At 40.6% G+C, this 20,143-nt stretch overlaps 2 protein-coding genes across 2 annotated transcripts in view; both read right to left on the bottom strand.

The window, feature by feature from the left end:
- Positions 1-1,411: 1,411 nt before the first annotated feature.
- On the bottom strand, positions 1,412-2,763 carry LOC104943081 (zinc finger CCHC domain-containing protein 2-like). Its single transcript, XM_010768403.1, has one exon. The coding sequence runs from the start codon at positions 1,991-1,993 to the stop codon at positions 1,412-1,414; it is 582 nt and encodes a 193-aa protein (XP_010766705.1). The 5' UTR covers positions 1,994-2,763.
- Positions 2,764-3,966: 1,203 nt separating this feature from the next.
- Positions 3,967-20,143, bottom strand: part of LOC104943080 (junctophilin-3-like) — a gene marked incomplete at its 5' end in the record, with an annotated part of 29,182 nt that continues 13,005 nt past the window's right edge. Inside the window, 3 exons of the mRNA XM_010768401.1 lie at positions 3,967-7,004; positions 15,671-16,665; positions 17,827-17,951. Coding sequence (XP_010766703.1) covers positions 6,924-7,004; positions 15,671-16,665; positions 17,827-17,951 — 1,201 coding nt within the window. The remainder of the gene's footprint in view (positions 7,005-15,670; positions 16,666-17,826; positions 17,952-20,143) is intronic.

The following is a 20,143-nucleotide window of genomic DNA, read 5'->3' as shown; positions in this document are numbered from 1 at the left end:
ACTGAATATGTGAATCATAACAGTGATTGACAGCTGATATGAATAATATGATTGTTAATATTATCATATTAATTCAGACAAACATCGACGAGACAGTTAATTAATGTACTTATTGCAGCAGTCTGCATACATTTGGTACCCCTGCTGGTCTAAGAGTGAAACAAACTCATTCAGTTAACATTCATTATTCAAATTATGTCTGCCACCTTATATATTTATATGTAAGGCTTTACTGATGTTCAAATATCAATATTGTGGCTTTCCAAGTTAACATTGATTGATATGACTGCGATTAAATCAGCATATGCTTCTGCCAGGAGATGCCACCTCTGAAATTCTCCTGCCACCCTCTTGCCACCCCATGAATATTTGTCTAGATCCGCCCCTGTCTGTGTGCCACTCAGGCAAAATATCATTAGTTGTTTCTTTTTCTTTATGCCATTCACAACCACTGGAATACACATAAACATGTTTGTAGCTGCTACACTGCTTTTCACTTGAATTCCCATCACTCTCCATGTTAGACTTATCACCTGCTATGCACCTATAGTATGTGCCCATGTACTTATATCTTTGTTTCTTTTTATTTGTGTTTAGCTTTTTAATCTTATTTATTGATGTGTATCTTGTCATTTTGTATGTAATATGGACCTTGAGTCTGAAATAAAGGTTGAATATCCATCATTGAACCGATTTTTTTTTAGGCATCTGATTAGGAGTATAGAGAAATTCTGCATGTTGGATTATCTAAATGTTGAAAGTGGCATTTCTCACTAGAACAATGTATGTATGTATTTATGTATCCTTTTTCTTGTCCCTTCAATCTAAATATTATGTAGAAAGTAGAAATTCAATTTTAGCATTTGTGGTGTTGTAGCATGAAATAATAAATATGTTTTACTTTACTACTACTAGTTTAAATCTGATTATTCCTTTAAATGAAGTGTTAAATGAATGATCAGTGGTGGAAGAAGAACTAAAATATTTTACTTCAGTAAAGGTAGTAAAACCTATATAAAAATATATATATAAACAAACGTACTTGACCTATTAAAATGAATTAGGTACTCATCATTTGATTGGCTCATTTGTTATTGTTGTATTACTTTGTTATAGAAGCATTAATGTGTGTGAAGCCCTGTTGTAGTTTGTTGAGGTGATTTCAAATATTTAATCAATAAATAAATTGTCCAACAACCAATCTAATGTAGAGTCTTTTGAGAGTTCCTAAAAACATATTTTGCAGAGAACACTTGATTTAAAGTGTGACTTAAGAACTCAAGTAAAGTATACCTTTCCTAAATGTGTAGGCCTTAAGTATAGTACGTGTGTTTAGGGTTAGGGTTAGGGTTAGTAATATTATTTTAAAACACAAATCCACTTATTTTTCTTGAAAATGACTGAATAGGGTTCAATTATTTTTCAAAAAGATCATAAGCAGTCTGGGCTGGTCTCCTGGTGATGAGGTAAACCCTTTAAGCCTCCCTCTCACCTGCAGGATGTCCTGGATGTGGCCGAGCTGCTGCCTCAGCACCTGCTTCTGGTGGAAGCTGAAGGCAGGGTGGTGAGAGGCCATGGTGAACAGTAAAAGAAACTGCTCCTCGGTCCTCCCGTCGTTCAGGGCCAAACCGTAGTTATTGATCACCGAGTCTATGTGAGTCAGGGTCCGGTACAGGACACCCGCAGCCTCCCTGTTGTCAGAGCCGAGCAGGGCGAGGGATACCAGCAGCTTGCTCCGCACCACCTCGTCCGTGATGTTGGTAAGGCCCGAGAGGTCGGCGGGGTTGTTGGCTTTGATCTCCGCATCCCGGAGGGAGTGGTAGTCCTTGCGGGCCAAGTCCTCCAGACAGCAGCCGAGGAAGCGGAGCTCGATGGGGACGCAGAGGTCCAGGAGGCCGCACAGGAACTCTGCTCTCTCGGCTGATGTGAGGGAGCTGAACCAGTGGTACACCCCCTCCCTCTGGACACAACTCCAACTCTCCACCATACTCATACATCCACTCAAACAGACAATAACTGGAATTAAAAAGTCAAACTTTCAACGGAGAGAAAACTTCACAACAAAGAGGGCGCGTGCGTGTGAACAGTGTGCGTTTGAAGAGTTGCGCTGGCGCGCGTGGGCAGCGCTACTCTGTGGCCATACAGTCAGAGCTAATAAGTCCAACTTCAAGTTATTGACTCCGTCGCTCACTGTTCACTGTATGTTTGTTTCCAATCACTGCAACCACAGCAATGACATGCACGTTATTCCCTTTGTTTGCGGCGAGCGAGCAGCAGGCCTTTCCAAACCATAATCTATGTAAGTCCCCTCTTATCAAGACAAAGTCGTCTGGTTTGAGTTCAGTTTTCAGCACGGCAGCCGGGAGCAGACGCTCCGCCGTGTCCCTCCCCGCCGGTCGGACCGCTGCCCCCCTGACAGCGGACTACAGAGACACTTCAAAACACACCGCCCCATTGAAGGAGACGCATGAGCCGCCCCGCTCTCCCTCCATGTAAAGTTGCTCCTCCGTCCTCATGGTTTTTCCACAATTTGTGCGAGGAGCAGTCGGCTGACAAACCGCTAGCAAGACTATGCTAGGTTAAAGTTTAAAAACAAAACTAGCGCGGCTTGAAGCTAATGCTGCCACTGGAATTAACATTATAGTCTACCGACAGGCCTACATTACCTCATGAAACGCCGCTGCAGAGAAAACACAAAACTCACAAATTAAACTTTAAGTCCATGAATGAGTTTAGATCAACAAGTTGTTCTACGCTCCCTGCATTCCCCGCTGAGTCTTGAAATCTAAGAAAAACAGCTGTGTATAACATTAACCCAACTCTGGCAGCAAGACCCTCCTATCATGCAGACATGTTTGCTCTGATTGGCTGCAAGTACTGTCTGCATGCGAGGTCTCTCTTGTGATTGGCTTAGAGGGATATCCGCTGCCCTGCTATTTCACATCTTTTTCTCATGCGCTCATACATATCTCAGCTTTATTACCTTGGCTTTAAATTGCCAGATACATTACATGTTAAACTGACTGATTCCATATAATATATGGTATATTATTCTCACCAATATCATCTATTACTTTTAACTTTTTAACTTTTAGAGGGAATTTAGCCAAGTCAGATAAGACAGAGGAGCTCACCTAAATATTATTATTTATTTTAGAAAACACCCACTGATGGACGAAGCAGTCTTAACTTTGACTTAAGTAAATGAATAATACCACAGGGCAGAAATACTTTTCAAGTAAAGGTTCAGCATTTAAAAATGAGTTAAAGTTAAAAAGTATTAAAATGACCTTAAAGTAAAAATAACAATAAAATAAAAACATACACTAAAAGCCCCAGGCAGAATCATTTATATTGATACAGGCAATAATTATCTGTATATTTAGAGTTGAATACCATATTCGAAGTTCATCCTTTGTGTCAAGCCTGACCTGGCCTCTGTTGCTCTTATTATGTAGTTCATCTAGGACCAGAAGATGGCGGCAGATGTCCATGTTGAAACCTGATGCTGCGACAGAGTTTCTTATGGATGTTGTGTTGCATCCATCATGACACCTGGCCATACCTCCCCACAAATGATGAGCACAGAAAATATTTAAAATGTGAATGAAAAACAAATATACTTGACATAGGCCTACTTGTGTTAGGCCTACCTGTTGTTTTCCCCCAGCCACCCCTCTCAGTAGTTATTTTCTTGGTTCTTCCTCCTTCCATCCTCTCATTGAGAACATTGGTCTCTAGAGGTAAGCCCCGCCCCCGCACACAGGCCCCCCGCTGACGGAGGGAAATTCAGTTAAGGTTGCTATAGTAACCATATCCCTCTCTCTTAACCAGTCCTGTACCACTCCCTCTCTGCATCAAGGATGCTTCCCTTCCCAACACACAAAAACTACAACACAGCAACACAAAGACTGAGATAGACTAAAAACACGAGAGCCAAGAGACTTTTTCTTTCAAACACTTTCATTATTTTCTCCACATAACTCAAAAACAAAACAGAGTAATTCTCAGGAACAGAGAGAAAGAAAGAAAGAAGAGTCAAACTATAGAGAGCTTGGCATGCTGTAGCATGCTGCGGACTAACAGGGTGACGCAGGGCATTGTCACCTGGCTGATGGCATACAGCAGAGCTTCTTGAACCTGCTTCAGTCTGGACCCAAAATGAAATGAAAATACATTATTCTGCTTCCCGGGGTGCAGGCACATTAGACTGTATTGTTGTAATAATGTGGGGGGAAACCAGAAATTAGCCTTAAGCTGAGTTTGAGTTCCAGTTTAAGAAACGCTGTCCGACAGAAAAACAACTGCGAACCTCCCTGCTCCCTGGAAGTTGTTACCGATGGCAACGGGTTCAGCCATCCCATCATGTGTAAAGAAGAGGATGATCACACATGTTCACACAGTTCAATGAGCATTCATCTGCACACATGCAAACAAACAGGCTGGTAAGGTCTGCTAGATGGCTTTAAGACACACACATTCACACACATACACAGAAAAACCTTTACTGGCCTATAAAAACACACAAATAGAGTGGTGAAAAAATCATTCAGAAAAGCTGGAAATGAGCTAGCATTTTACCACTTCAGCTTCCCTCATCTCATAGTCAACGTTTTTTTGAACATATCAGATGCCTGAAATAAGGTCTGTGGTTAAAACAAGCTTAAGAGAAATTCACCTTTTGTCGTATACGTCAGTAAATACCCCACTGGTGAATGTCCCAAACTTCTGTCTCATAAATAGTGGTTGCTAACAAGGGGTTTAATAAGATTATTAGACTTCATTACTCCAAACATTAGCCGCCTTTAGTTTAGCGCTTGTGATGCATGATGTAGCTACTTCATTTATATCCTAATGTTAGCTTTTTGCTTCTATCGATTGCATTTACACTTCAAAAATAAAATTGGTGTTAATATGTGTAGGTTGTCTTGCCATGTGTTTGACACTGAGCTTATTTTTTCAGATATTTTTTAATCCAATGGAAAGATCCCATTGCTTTCTGCGGAGGGAGCAGTTGCGATGCTAACTTCCAGGTCGTCATACAACAATACTTCAAAACTGCACCACTCTATTGTGACTGATGTTTATGCTTGTCTATTAAGTCTTGGATCTTTGGAAGAAAGGCTGAGTAAAAGTGGCGATAAATCTCGATTTTTGATCCTGGCCACTATTTGATTCTACAAAATACCAGCTAGTTCCCTTAGGGAGCTGGCAGCATCACTTATCCCCACATATTATAGGTTTAATTTAACCCAGAAAAAGACATATAAAAGTCCATAAAGTAATTGACTGTACTTTTTAGTCCTCGCTTCTTTCCAGACACTGCTCCTGTCAAAACCTAACATGTTGCATGTGCTTCTGAAGCTTGTGTTGCTTTCAGATCCAACGCATAACTAGGATATTACAGTACATATGCATGCATTGTCTTACTTTAATCAAATTGCGCTACAAAAGCAAGGCAGGTGGCGACTGTTTTTTTCAGACATCTTGCAAGTATAGTATAAAGGTGTTTTATTCAGGTTATGCTTTGAGAGAAGCAGTGGGAGACAGATATTTTCTGTCTTTGAAACTATTTTCTGGTATTACATATACAGGCTGTATTTTCTCTGAATACCCCTGCTAGCTGTGCAGGAGGTGCAGGGCTTTGCCAAGGACGCTCTGTCTTGAACTCACACCAACTTAGAGGAAGCTCCATCCTCTGACTGGTGTGTGGAGGTGAGGGAGGGAGAGGCGGGGGGGGGGGGCACAGCTGTCAGCTGATGCTAGTAGGCTAGATGTGGACGAGCTGCTGCCGTGTCTTCATGAGATGCTCTTGTAAAGTTCATGAACAGCGTGAAAGGCCACTGAGCTACTTGGAGACCACAAACACACGACACACACATGTACACATCCACTCACATTGTTGGAAAAGGACATGCCTTCTTGATAGAGTTGCAAAAACACTCACTTTCACACAAAATGTGACCAAAATGAGTATAACAACAAACCCTAGAAAAATGTTCTTGAAAAAAGAAATAGTTGTTTAGAAAAAAATATCCTGCAAAAACGTTTTTATCCTATTGTTTAACAGAACAAACCATTAAGATCACTTCCTAAAGGGATCCGCAGAATTTCATTTTTTATCATATGCCCCTCTGGGCTTCCGTACTGTAAAAAAGGACAGAAGACGGACATTAGAACTGATGAATGACAGGGAAAGTGTAGAAGCAATGGATGTGTGTGTATGGAAATGGAAAGTCATTGAACATGTATCCAGGCAGCAAACACTCAAGAGTCTTACATACACCCACACACACCTGGATTGAACCGTCTGTAACAACTCCCAGGCAGGCAGAGAAACCAAAAGGCAGGAGTTATATAAAGAGGGGGTGGAGGGTTACAAAATAAAGAATATATCCATCAACATATTGTACATGAGAGAAACTGTTAATAAATAAAGTTACAAATCTGTTGAAAACTATGATTTGAAGATGAAAAAGTCTGTCTGGTCAGTCCTGTCTGCAGACAGTGGAAGCAGACATCTTGCTGTAATGCCAGCTGCAGCTCTCATGGCCTCGGATCGGAACTCTTCAGCCCGTTTGAGTCTGAATATGAGCCATTGAAGCCCACTTAAGTCCAGTTTATGGACTACTTGTATCTCCCTGTAGTCCCGTTACCTGGCCTGGTTTACCCCTCGTTCCTTCGCTTCTTTGGGCTTTGCACTTGAGCATCTTTTTAAGACGATTGGACCAAATTAGCCAAGGTTAGCCCCTTGTTAACTAACTTAGTCCAAATATCGTTGGAGCCTTCCTCGGCCCTCGTCTTCCCTCGGCTTGCAGTCCTCTCACTGGAAACACCAAGGGGCAGCAGATTGGTCGTAATACTCATAGGAACTTATAGTTGTTCGTAGCATAGATAGGCTGACTCTGAAAGCAGTGCTGTCTTTAAATAAAAAAGTGGATAAACAAAATAGCCACTCCAATGTTGAGCAGAATCACCATGACAACCAGGATGGAACTGTAAGCCTGCGTGGGAGAGAGAGAGAGAGAGAGAGAGAGAGAGAGAGAGAGAGAGAGAGAGAGAGAGAGAGGAGAGTGTCAATAATCAGGACACACTCAACGCTCACACAAGAGGCTGCTTTTGGAGAGCTCTTTTCTGTCCCTTGCAAGGGTCTACGAATAGGGAGTGTCGTATGATGTACAGTGTGTGAAGAACCCTGAGATACATTTTTTCATTTCTGATATTGGGCTATATTAATCAAATTTGACTGATTTGATCGATAAATATAGTATATTTAACTTTCTTATACATACACATCTACACAGTCATGTATTCATTTTTATCCAAGACATTTCTTACTACCACAGATGGTCCTTTACATGTCAATTGAAATGCTATACAGTAGAGCTGCAGCAGTGTTTTAAACAGAAAAATAATAATAAAATAAAAAATAATGAACAAATATTTGTTTACAAGTAAGGACCTTGTACTGGGGATTGGTCTCCGTGCAGAGGACCGAGTTAGAATCTGGCCTGGGAACATTGGCCGTGAGACATCCCCTCTGTCTCCCCCTTTCAACCCAAAATATATATTTAAAAATAAATATATAATTTATTATAATCAATTAAATGTTGACATTATTTATCATGCAGTAATGTGAAACAATGTTGTTGTAAGCCTCTCAAATATAAATATTCCACTGTTCATTATTCCTGTTATTTTTATAGAACATTAAAATGAATACCTCTGGTTATTTGACCAGCAGAAAAAAATTCAAACGTGACATCACCTTGGACAAAGGAAACCAGAATGGATATTTTTATGACATTTTATAGACCAAAAGATTTTTTTTTTTAAATGTTTCATTCTGCGATTAAATCGATAATGGAAATAATTGTTTATTGCAAACTAATATGCAGCTTAAAGAGATATGTTAAAAAATAAACTTAAGGGAAATACAAACAGACAAAAGTATGGACATAAGGTGCCTTGCGTTATACATTTTAAAAAGGACCAAACCACAGTGTTTAGCCTAAAGTAAGAGGATTCTCCTCGGTTTTATCAATATTTGGGGATTTAATTTTCTCTTTGCTGTGTTTAAATAATTTCACACTTTTAACATCACTTATATTGGATTTTGCACAACTGCATGCACATCATTCATCCCACGGCTGTCAGGTGAACTCTAGTTACTGTCTCTTTGTTGAAGGAGAATCTTTGACTGGTTCAGAAAATCCTACAGCCCTGGGGTTTATAGAACACAACAACATATCAAAAAACACAAGGGTGGTAAATGAAATGCAATGCTCTCACATTTTGAAGATGCAAGGTTTTCACCTGAAAGCAGCAATATTTTCCAGTACTGTAAAACATGTTGATACTGGCTTTAATGCTGCTGTATGCTAATCTTATAAAGTTGTACTGTTCTTGAGTTTTGAATTTGAGAATTTGAGCTAATGTCAGCGTGTCTAATGTTCTTTTCAGATATGTGGAGGAAAGAAACCCCACCAATTAATTTGGCTTTTCACCAAGGCCAAAATTACCAGCATGTGGTTTTTGTCCACGGACAAAATAATCATGGGATCATTGCGAATATACTCTTTTTATTGACATATGCATGCTTTATTGTAGTACAGTGTGCACATTTATACATCTTATGTCTTGTAAATATTTTTTATTTAATTGGCGTGCCTTTTTTATTGGACATTTAACTTTTACTTCTTATGTTTATACATCTATTTTCTATCATATTTATTTGTAAAAAAAACAACTATCACAAACCCAAATTTCCCCAAGATAAATAAGAATTCTGCTTCTTTCCAAATGGCGCTCACCAACATAACGTTAAGTGTCTTAGTAAGTTAAGTTATACGTTTTTTCAAGGTTCTCTCCTCCAACTTGATTGGATGCTGCCGGACAGTTTAAAATAAAGTTGATCTGGGTAATTAAGTGTTGACTTGCTATGAATGAATACTGTTAATGGTAGTTGATTCAAGTAGTGTGGCCATTTTTTCAAATGTATGCATTATATTCTTAGGTCTAGGAAAAGGTTTCAAGTATTTTCAAGTCAAAAGGTTCATGCCAAAGTGAAGTCACAAGCCAATCATGGTGTTCAAGTCCAGTTCAGTTCTTACTGCAATACTCTTTCTTGTGTTTGGTTTGCATTGTTTTAGTGGTTTCCGGCAACGTGATGCGGTAAAAGAACAAATTGTCTGCAGTTTCTTTGCAGTGCATGTAAATAATACCAATGCAGAAGCAAGGTTCAATGTACGCAGTGCAATAATGAAGGAGCAATTTGCACTTTTAAGATGAATAATACAACAACCCATGTTGATCCCACAAGGAGGCCCACCTCCTCTGACAGGGGGGTCAGAGGGTGAAGTCGGCTGCAGAACAGCGGCCTGGCGGGGAGTCCATGTCTTGCTCAATGACACCTAAGCAGATGCTGGCTGACAACCTGGGTCATGTGGGTGAAGGCCAGCCTTTCTGACCACCTGTCCACTCTTAGTAAATATGTGAAATTAAATCTGGTACATTCAATGACATAATCATGGAGGAGTTCTCTTTTACCCCATGCAGAACCGCTCACTGAAAATATAAAAATATAAAAGTATTAACATAGAGTTTATTTTGGATTTATCCAAGGATTAACCAAAAGAAGAGGCACATAAATATGGATTTAATTAGGTCAAATAATTGTTTCAATAATTGCAGTGTGAGAGGGGAAATGGAACTGCGAACAGATATTAAGCAGCATTAGTGTAACATTGTTGTAAATTAATGTATCCAGAGTGGCAAACAAGGTTTCTGTTGATCAATCCGGTGATAACCTTATTAGAGATCTGTGTCCTAGATAACTACCCGACCAGGTGAATACATCTTCTTATCGTTGGCCTTTTATACTTCTATTTAGTAAGAACATTTGTGATTTTTATGTTTCCATGCCTTCAGTATGATTCCTAACTTCCAGAGACACATCCTCCAGTATATAAAAAAGGGGTTAGCTCAATACAAAATAATTTGATTATTTGTCAGTCTATTATTTCATTTGAGCTGAAAGAGCATAATCAATCACAATTAGTATTTTAAATGAGTAAATCATATTGAAACTCTCCCATCTTAGCAAGAAGACCTCAAACTAAATATAGATTGACATGTTTTTTTTCTTGCTGAGAGTTACAAGATGTATGCAAATTAATATCTGTACACTAAATATAAATGCACAGAATGTCTAGATGCAACATGTGGGTGTGGTTTAATTTGTGATGAAATGGGACATAACTATAATTTGTTTTTGCTAGTTAAAATCAGAGGCAAAATTATTATTTATTTTGTTACAAAAGTCTAGTTTGGTAACACAAATAAAACTGGACAAAAAAACAGTCCAGAATGTACTGGAAGACGTTTTAAAGATATTTAAATTCTGCATTGGAAAATATGCTTTGGTTTGCTTCCTGCGATTGGGTGGGATAATATTCTAACAGAAACTAAACCGCACCAGGGTTCAGGACCATCTCTTGCAACTGGCCTTGTACTGCGTTAGATGGGGAAATCGCCCTAGGAGGCCTGATCTTCTTCTTTAAATAACCTCTTTTGTTGCTCTATGTCTGTTTAGTATGTGAACAGGTATCACTTTGCTAACACATACAATTATACATTTGTTAATTTGCCACCAAGTGATCAAAGACAATTCTGTCCTGGCTTTTCGACCAGAAGAAAGACAGAAAAGTATGCTTAAATGCTTTCATAAAACTGCAGAAATGTGTGAGGCTCAAATGCAATGTTGCAAAAGAATAGGACACGTAATGGAATGGAGCCATCATTATTATGATTGCTTCCCATTCTTTAACGAGTTCAAATGTGTGCTGTGTAAACGACCATTTGATTAAAGTATTTTCTCTGTCTGGCTGAAACTTTCTAAGAGTCCAGTCTTTTAGAAATATTGACCTCTAGGATACTGGAATGCACCAGGGCTCCATTCTGGGACCAATGTTGTTCAGACATCTATTCTTATACAGACCATAAACAGATATTTAAATTCTGCAAGCCTGTTTTAGGCAGGAGACACAGACCCACATTCCCTGTATACAATATAAAATAACACAAAACAACACTTCACCACACTCTTTTGGGTTGTAAGCTTTCCTAAAACTGATAAAATCGAGACATTTTATTACACGCTCACCCCTAGTTTCCACCGGGTCCGTCTGCGTCGCGTTACGGCTGCGCCGTGGCGTCCGCAAGGATTGCAGCCACTCTAGTCAATGGGTGCTATTCCACCAGACGCGCCGCGTTACGGCTCAGAAGCGTCCCAGAAGCGGCTCGCCGCTGGGCTCCGCTCGAAATAGGATTGAAGTCTATTTTTCGACGCGACGCAGCCGTAAGGTAATGTCGGGCAGGCAGGAAGTGGAACGTTCAGATGTATATATATATATATATATAGGCCTATATATATACACACACACAAACTAATTTTGCAGACCCTATCCCTCCGTTGTCTTTCAAGTAGGAGGAGAAATGCTAGCGTTCTCCTCCGGTTTACAGGCACTGTGTAAATATATATAGAATAATTATGATGATGAATGAATTTTTTTACCACTAAAATACAGCAACACATCTTTGATTCATGTCGTTTATAACTGGAATATTACAATTATTATTAACTTTGTCTGTACAAAGTAGTCTGTCCAGGAAATATGCCCAAATCAACTAAAACTGCGAGCCGGCAGGCAAGATGCTCCGCTTCTGAAATGCTTCTGAAACGCGCCCGGTAGGGTATGACGCCGGAGGAGGCCAGACCAAAACCGCGGCGCAGCCGTTGCGACGCAGATGGACCCGGTGGAAACTAGGGGTCACATACAATATAACAGAAGCACTGCCTTTTGTCCTCTTAGGAAATGCTGAAAAGGTAGAGCCACATGTCCCCCATGCAGATACAGACTTATGAATGCCTTTTCTTTGCAGACGTGATTATAAAGCTCCCCTTGTGACCCACCTAAGAAAGCTTCACAAAAAATGCAGACCAGCCCTAAGGAAGCAGCGTGTCAGCAGGAGAGGACATAGAATGAATAGATCCACCTCTCATTGGAGTAGGGACAGTTTACATGTCGAACATGCTTTTAAGACGTTTTCCTGTTCAATCTTCTTTTTCATCCGACAATGGCCTTTTAGTTGCTTTGTGATCTCAAGAATTCAAATGCTTCATTGTCAAATGCACAATAGTTATAGGGCCCGATTAGGCTTTTGGGGGTTTTCCTTTCCTGTAGTGTGTTCTATAGGTTTTTGTGCATGTAAATGATCTGCAAGGGCTCAAATCCCAAAATGCATGCCAGAGGGAGTTTCTCTCCCACACACTCTTTGTATGCTTCTGGAACATGCGGACAACATTATGTAACACTTGCGTATCTATTGGCTAGCGCTCTAAAACATTGTACGTGTAAACATTGTATAGGCTAAAGAGTGGGACTTATCTAAGCGCTTGACCAATCAATCAACCAATCAGAGCCCGCCAGCTAACCAATCAGAGCAGACTGGGGTCTGGTTTCAGACAGAGGGTGAAAATAGGTGCTGCAGCACAGGCAATATGAGAAAAATAAAGAGCTTTTTGAAAATTAAAGCATGGAAACATGTCACAGTAGAGGCACAAAATACAAATATGAACCTCACAATGACTTTAATATGTCCCCTTTAAACTATTTTTTTTCATTTTGAAATGAGCATAATAGGGCCCCTTTAAGTCCCAGGCTCCTCCAACAAAGCAACATCAACATACCTTGGATATAAAACAATATAAATGGTGCAAAAAAATAAATAAAATAGGGAGATCTACCATAGAGAAGTGTGTTTCTAGTGTATCTGGAGCTGATGGCATCCAAATCAATATCATTTTCAAGCAAAATCTTGAGACATTATTTAAGCCCGTATGTAGGCTGTATAAACTAACCCTTCCTTTGATTTTTTTTGTGGGATCTCTTTGTCATCTTTTTAGTTTATATTATTGAGGGTTATCAGATGCTTCATCATCAAGGGACAGTTGCTCACTGAGATGTTGTTCCTATGAATATGAGCCTTTGGGATGCACAGAGTGGACTGGTTGATGTCTATGAGTTTGAGTGAGCTATTTTGGTACATAGGTTTCACACTGGGTACAGTAAAAGACTAAATGTTTTTCCTTCACTTTTGTAATGGAATCTTGCACGAAAAGCCCCACGTCAATAAAGTTTGATTAATCGATTGGTTGTTAAAAAAAGAGCTTGCCACATGTGTGAGTCAGAGTAGCCGCAGTGTTCCCATGGTGTTTGCAGCGCACCCTGTGTTCGTTTATCAGAGTGTGATAGTATCAGTGTATGCTGTGAACCTGTCTTACAAAAATCTCACTTGCTTCTCTGTGGCTGCAAACAGACACACACAAACCACCTACACCCACCCTGTCACTGACACACACCCACCCGATTGGCCGCCGTTGAAGCAAGGCATAAGCTGTTCCCTAGCAACAGAGAGCTGGTTAACCAATAGGGGGCCTTCTGTGAGGAAGGGGCTAGCTTGCCAGTGTGCTGTTACTAAGGTGCAGAGAGGACCGCTGGGGTTCTCTCTCCGCATGTATATCCGTGTGTGTGTGTGTGTTTTGTCTTCATGTCTTCATGTAGCAGGTATCAGAAGCAGCAACTACATACTGCTAAATAACAGGCTTTTTGCTAGAGTTCTTGCACTGATGCATGCACATTTTGATTAAAGTTAGTGAGTAACAGTATTTAACATTTTACACACAATAAGTGTGTGTGTGTGTGTGTGTGTGTGTATGTGAGAGAGAGATGGAGAGAGCGAGCTCGTATGTATAATGTATTCTGTATATCTCTGAAGCCTACGATATGTGTTTTTCACTTGCTGCTGATTCTCCTTTTGGTTTCATTAGCTAATGCTACGACTATATTATCATCCGGGATTAGCGTGCTTGGGTCCCTCCAACGGCTTGAGTCAAGACGTAGCCAAAACATTATATTAAAATGGTGTAATCCCCCTGCTTGGTCATAGTACAGAAACAAATATTTCTTTATTTCACAGGGTTAAACCTTGTGCCTCTCCCCCTGGATTATCTTAATATGTGGGTTAACATTGTGTTATGTCACAGGGGATGAAGGTATCCTCCTGACAGTGGGCAACAAATCCTTTAGTCAAATCAATGTGCGGCAGTGAAATGATAGATATGACCAATGCACTATAGAGCTTTTTGTCCAGGGTGATAGTAAAGCCAAATGCAAAAGTTAAAATTACTGAAATGTAAAGCTTCTATAATTAATATTTTTAATAATAACAATGGATAGAATGACTACATGTACTGTAAAGTGAAATGAGTGCACATAGTAATAAACATACAGAGGGTTATCAACTGACTCTACTAGAGCTGTAATAACTAATTTTTACAGCCATGTATGGATCATTGAAAAAAAACACAAAGGGTACAAAATAACAACAAAGAGGCACAAAGCAACCACAAAGACACAGAACAAATACAACGACACACAAAACAACTATAAAGAGGCACAAAGCAACTTTGAAGAGACACGTAATGACAACAAAGATGGACAAAACAACAACTATGAGACACAAAGCAACTACAAAGAGACAAAAGCAACTACAAAGAAACAGAACACATATCAAGACACACAAAACAACACCAAGACACAAAACAACTACAAAGAAACACAAAGCAACCACAAAGAGACAACTACAAAGAAATACAAATCGACAACAAAGACACACAACATTACAACAAAGAGAAACAAAGCAACTACAAAGAGACACAAAACAACCACAAAAGGTACACGAAACAACTTCAAAGAGACACATAATGAAAACAAAGAGACACAAAAACCAACAAAGTGTCACAAATCAACTACAAAAAACACAAAGCAATTACAAAGACAAACAAAGCAACTAAAAAGAGGCACAAAACAAGGACAAAAAGACAACTATGAATTATATGACTTGCTTCTGTAAGAGGTGGCAGGGTCTTCTGCATGTCTGTGTCTAGTGCCTAGTGTTTATGAATTATTATTATAATGTACCTTTAAGGTACATTTGTGGAGACAGGACAATGTGGAAACATTACACCTGTAATCATCAGAGATAATGTTTTTGTTCTTGGTGCTACAATAAGACCTCACTGATAGGAAGGTTAACAAGTAGATAATAGAAAACAGAACTAGAGAGTAACGTGACATTTATCTGTGGTCTCTTTACTTTAAACTATCTCAGACATCATACAACTGGTCATGCTATCCGATGTAAGGCATTACAACTTTTAAAATCAAACTACTACATTGACTTACTCTACACTCTACACTTACTCATAAATCTCATACACACAGGGGTTGAGATTTGTGAGGTCTAGTTTTCTTTGTTAGACATAACCAAGCGGCAAAAGGCAAATCTAAACCAAAGGTATTTTAGGAAACCAAATGTAATGGATGTTTGATTAAGTTACATTTGGAAAAGAGTGCCAGTAATGGTATTTTTCTCCTAAATTTCAACTTAAACTGCCGTAAACCAGAAGAGTTTTTAAAAAGAACGATGTTTAGGACATCCTCAGTTTGGTTAAACAAAAATCTTGCAAATGTAATCTTATTTGAGTACACTAAGTGTTGTATTTGCGTGTACCGGAGCTGTGTTAGCGTGCTCGTAAAAGTCTTACCGAGTTGCCTTTGCTCTGCATGAGGCTGAGGTCCTGCTGCTCTCGTGTGATGGGTGAGGACTTCAGAGGGGGGGAGAGGGTGAGGTCCCGACGTAGAGGCCGTGAATCCATCTTTTCCCCTGGTCTGTCCAGCTTGTGCTGTGAGTCTTTGCCCCCTTCCTTGCCCTCTTTTCCTTCCCTCCCCTCCCTCCCTTCACGGTTCTTATGCCTCTGTCTCTGCACGGTGTGGGAGCGCCCCTCTCCGTGAGCATGCCCCTGCCTCTCCTCCCCGTGCCCATGGGGCTTGTGGGTAGTGGAGTCTCTGGGCTGTAAAGGCTTCATCTCCATCTCATAATTGCTCATTTTCTCCTCATCCTGCTCCAGCAGCCGCCCCCCCCTACCGCGCACGCCCCTGTGCCCCGACGTCCAAGAGGCAGAGGAGGACGACTCCGTCCACTTGTCCCCCTTGGCCTGTCTGTGATTGGATGATCCATGCTCCCGGGGCTTGTGATTGGAGGAGCTGTGTTTGTGTCCGTTGGTCCGGCTCGCTCCTCCCCCACTGACCCCTCCTCCTCCTTTGGACAAAATCCCTCTCCTCTTGTCCTCACCCCAGGTATTGGCCCTTAGGTACTCCCCCTTCTCTCCCCCTCCTCCGTCTTCACCTCCCCCACTTCCACCCTCCATCAACACCTGAATCTCCGTTTGCTCTCCTCCTCCTCCACCCTTCTCAGCCCTTTCTCCTCCATCCTTCGCCTTGTCCCCATCATCCACGGCGCTCTGTCGGTGGAAACGGGCACTTTTGCTCCGATGGGAAGGCCTTGCAGGTGGAGGCGGAGTGTGTGGCGGCGAAGAAGAAGGGGGGCTGAGGTCAGGGGTAGCGGCATCGTTAGAGGGGTCGTCGGAAGCTGCGCTCTTTACGTAGAGATCGGGACTGTCGGTGGTGCCGGCGCTACTCGACAACCCCTCGCCCTCCACCTCGCTGGACACCTGACGTTTGGGACGCTGCACCTCCATGCCTGCAAACGACAGATGACATCATGAAAATGTACATTTTGTGTGCGGATGAATCAGATATAATGTATAAATATAACTGGCTACAGCAGGGCCGGTTCTGACCAATTTGCTGCCCCAAGCGAGATTTTAGCTGGCAGTTACAACTCAATGATTTAAATAGGGCTTATTCAAGTGTCACACTGATTTACAGATGTCTCTTTCCCAATGTCAATTGCGCAATTACGTGGTTAACGCTGAAGTTGTAATACCGCGTGTCTCCACTACGAAAATGTGTTTTATCGGCTCACTTCCTGGGAGCTCGCTCTAAAAGGAAGCAACATTAACGAAGCAGTCCATTAGATGCATTCTAACGAGTAGTATATTTATTTAAGTATATCTCCGGCTTTATGGACTGTAGCAAAATTATGAAGTTTCGGAGCGAGTCAAATCTTTTCGCAAATCATCACACATGCCTGATGGCCAGGCCTGTTGGAGACGTTTACTCCGGAAAGGCAGTTGCAAAGAGTACAGCTTAAACCTTTGAAAAGCAATCTTTGTGATTTAATCTTTTAAAACATGTTTTCCAACAAATCTCCGAATGGAAGAGAGAATCTGGGATGAAAAAACCTTATATATTTTCTGCCACCCGATTCCCATTTACTGTATGTATAGTTGCCAATTTAATCTGTAAAGGAATACCAACAAAACAGTCTGGTACGCGATGATATCAGGGTTATATGTCTCAACAGAAAGATGTTGCAAATGTCAGCACCAATATTTGTCGTCATAGATGTCCTCAAAATAGAAACAGACAGCTGCTGAGAGCAGAGTAGATGGCAAAAGAACAATCACTGTCATCTCAGGTATCGGTGTGTGGGAGTGTACAGTACGTGTCATAAAGTCAGTGTGTATGTGTGTGTTATTGCGCTGTCTAGTGAATGTTCTCGTGGGTTGGCTACCTGCAGTGCAGTACAGGTGTGAGTGACAGAGGCAGAAACACCAAGCTGGAGGGTGGTTTACACTGACCTTTATCACCATCCCACACACGCATTTATGAGGTTTTGCTCATTCATGCATGTGTGGGTAGGGGACACGTGTTGTATATGTCTGCTTGACTGGGTTTGTGAATTATGGACATGTGTGTTGTATGAGTAAATATGTTTGTTGTGATTTTGTGTGCCCACCGTTTCCTGGGTGCTGGAAGGAAGGGGAGAACTGCTTGGCGGTGACCCTAGCCATGCGACTCTCCTCCTGGGCTTTCTGGGATGCTCCGACCGCTGCATCTGCTTTACCCTGCGCATGAGCCGTCCTGAGACATAGAAGACAGGAAACAGAACGTGAAGAGGACAATAAATAAAATCTAACTTAAAATAATTCCTTTGAGAGAACAAACAGGCCTTTTGTAAGGAGATAAGAACTTGAAATTCAAAAGAACATTAACGAAAATGCTCTACTAGGTACAAATCAAGCTGCAGTAACTGACCTTTGGAAGAACAAAAGTGCCAACGGTGCACCCCATTTACAGTTTTCACTGAGATAAAGTTGGACCATTTGTGTTTAGCCCTGGGTTATTCAATACACACAAGATTCAGTTCACCTCTACAAACTTAATGTTGGATTCTGCTGTTGTTTGAGGTAAATTGGTGTTGGGATACCTTTCGATGTGGACACAATCTTTTGATAGTTGGAAGAATATTAACAAATGTAAATGAAAGAATTGGTAGAAGAAAGAATCTTTATGACTTTGTTCCGACCAACAAAAAAGTTGCAATTGTTTTTTGTCCAACCCAAAAGCAACTAGTCTGGCAAGTTGCAAATGAGAACACAATGTACATTTGACCCTTTTTCAACAGTGCATTTTGAAATGACTACGACTTTGTTCTTATAGTTGTCTGACAAAACACAAGAACAGCTATTGTAAATAATGTGTTAGGCTGTATTAAAGCATAGTGTGGTTAAATCAATCAATCAATCAATCAATCAATCAATGTTTATATAGCCCAATATCACAAATGTTACATTTGTCTCAGTGGACTTCCCAGTTTGTACAGAATATCAGTATGGCAATACGATCTTGGTTGGTTGAGCTGGAGGGGACATAACAGAGCTTTAGCTAGCTGAGAATCAGCAGAGTATCCAGAATTTGTGTACGACTCATCAACAGACGTGAGCTATGATTCAGAGTGTTGTTGTTTGCCAACTTAAACAATTATGATGAAGAAAAAAGAATGAAGCCTTTTTAACCGTCCTTCAAAACCTGCACTGGCTCCCAAAATCCCTCTTCAAAATCCTTCTGCTAACACACAAAGTTCTCAATAACCAGGCCCCCCCATACCTCACAGAAGCGAACCTCCTCTCTATCCCCACACGAACCAAGCTCCGAACCTGGGGGGACAGAGCCTTCTCCATCGCTGCCCCCACCCTCTGGAACTCCCTTCCACAACACATCAGAGACTGCACCGACCCCCCCCACTTTCAAAACACTGACCAAAACACACCTCTTCAGACTGGCTTTTAATTTGTGAATTATGCTGTGTTGCTGTTTTAATATTTATTTATTTTGTATTTCTATTCTTTATTCTATTTTATCATGTTTTATCAAACCACTGTAAAGCGTCTTTGAGCACCTGGAAAAGCGCTTTGAAATCAAATGTATTATTATTATTATTATTGTTATTATTATTTTAATGACGTGTGCAGTTTCAGTTTGATTGGAAAGATTTTTGAAAACGTCCTGAAATACTTTTTTTTCAATTTCTCATGCTAACTGAGTTTTCTAATTAGCTGGCTTGGTGTGGATGTCCATCATTACTTATATGAAGATTAATTAAATTATTTACTTTTGCCCAAACAAATATGTAGTTGTCGCCCGATATAATTTTTTGTTGACAGAAGCTTCAGTAGTGGTTGCTAGCCAGCATAAATGTTTTCACGCAGATAAGATATCTTTGCTAGCTAGGAACATGACGCGGCTAAAATCTGATTCAAAACATTTCTCTTATATGATTCAAAAATGAATCTGAGATGGTACTGTAGCAGGGATTCAGATATATTATTTATTTTTATTTATTCATTTATTTAAAAATAAATAATATATCTGAATCCCTGTGCATCCCTAGATTAGTTATATGTAGCTTTAATGTGCATTTGTTAAATTAGGTATGAATAATTTTGTACTTTCCTACTGTTTGCAGGTAATACATACTGTATGACATTCTCCTATGATTATGGAAAGCAGTAATAAAGAAGTTGTGCACAATATAATGGCTCTAGATCAGGGCCGCCACTGGTCAACTTGTGGCCCCACGCAAAGTTATATGATGAAGCCCTCTGTGTCGCAAGCGTCGACACGGGGGGGTTGCTAGTGGTGCCTCACAGCGGTGAAACTGTGGCGCGCTTACACTGTAGGTCCGCATTTGCGCTTCTGATGAGGCTTCCTCCACAAAATGAAGCACCCTCCGCAAGCTAAGGCCCCCACTGCGAGGTGAGGCCCCACGCGTG

This window comes from Notothenia coriiceps, unplaced genomic scaffold (assembly GCF_000735185.1).
Source record: "Notothenia coriiceps isolate Sejong01 unplaced genomic scaffold, NC01 NC01_scaffold00005674, whole genome shotgun sequence".
NCBI lineage: Eukaryota > Metazoa > Chordata > Actinopteri > Perciformes > Nototheniidae > Notothenia > Notothenia coriiceps.
This window is presented reverse-complemented; position numbering and strand designations above follow the sequence as displayed.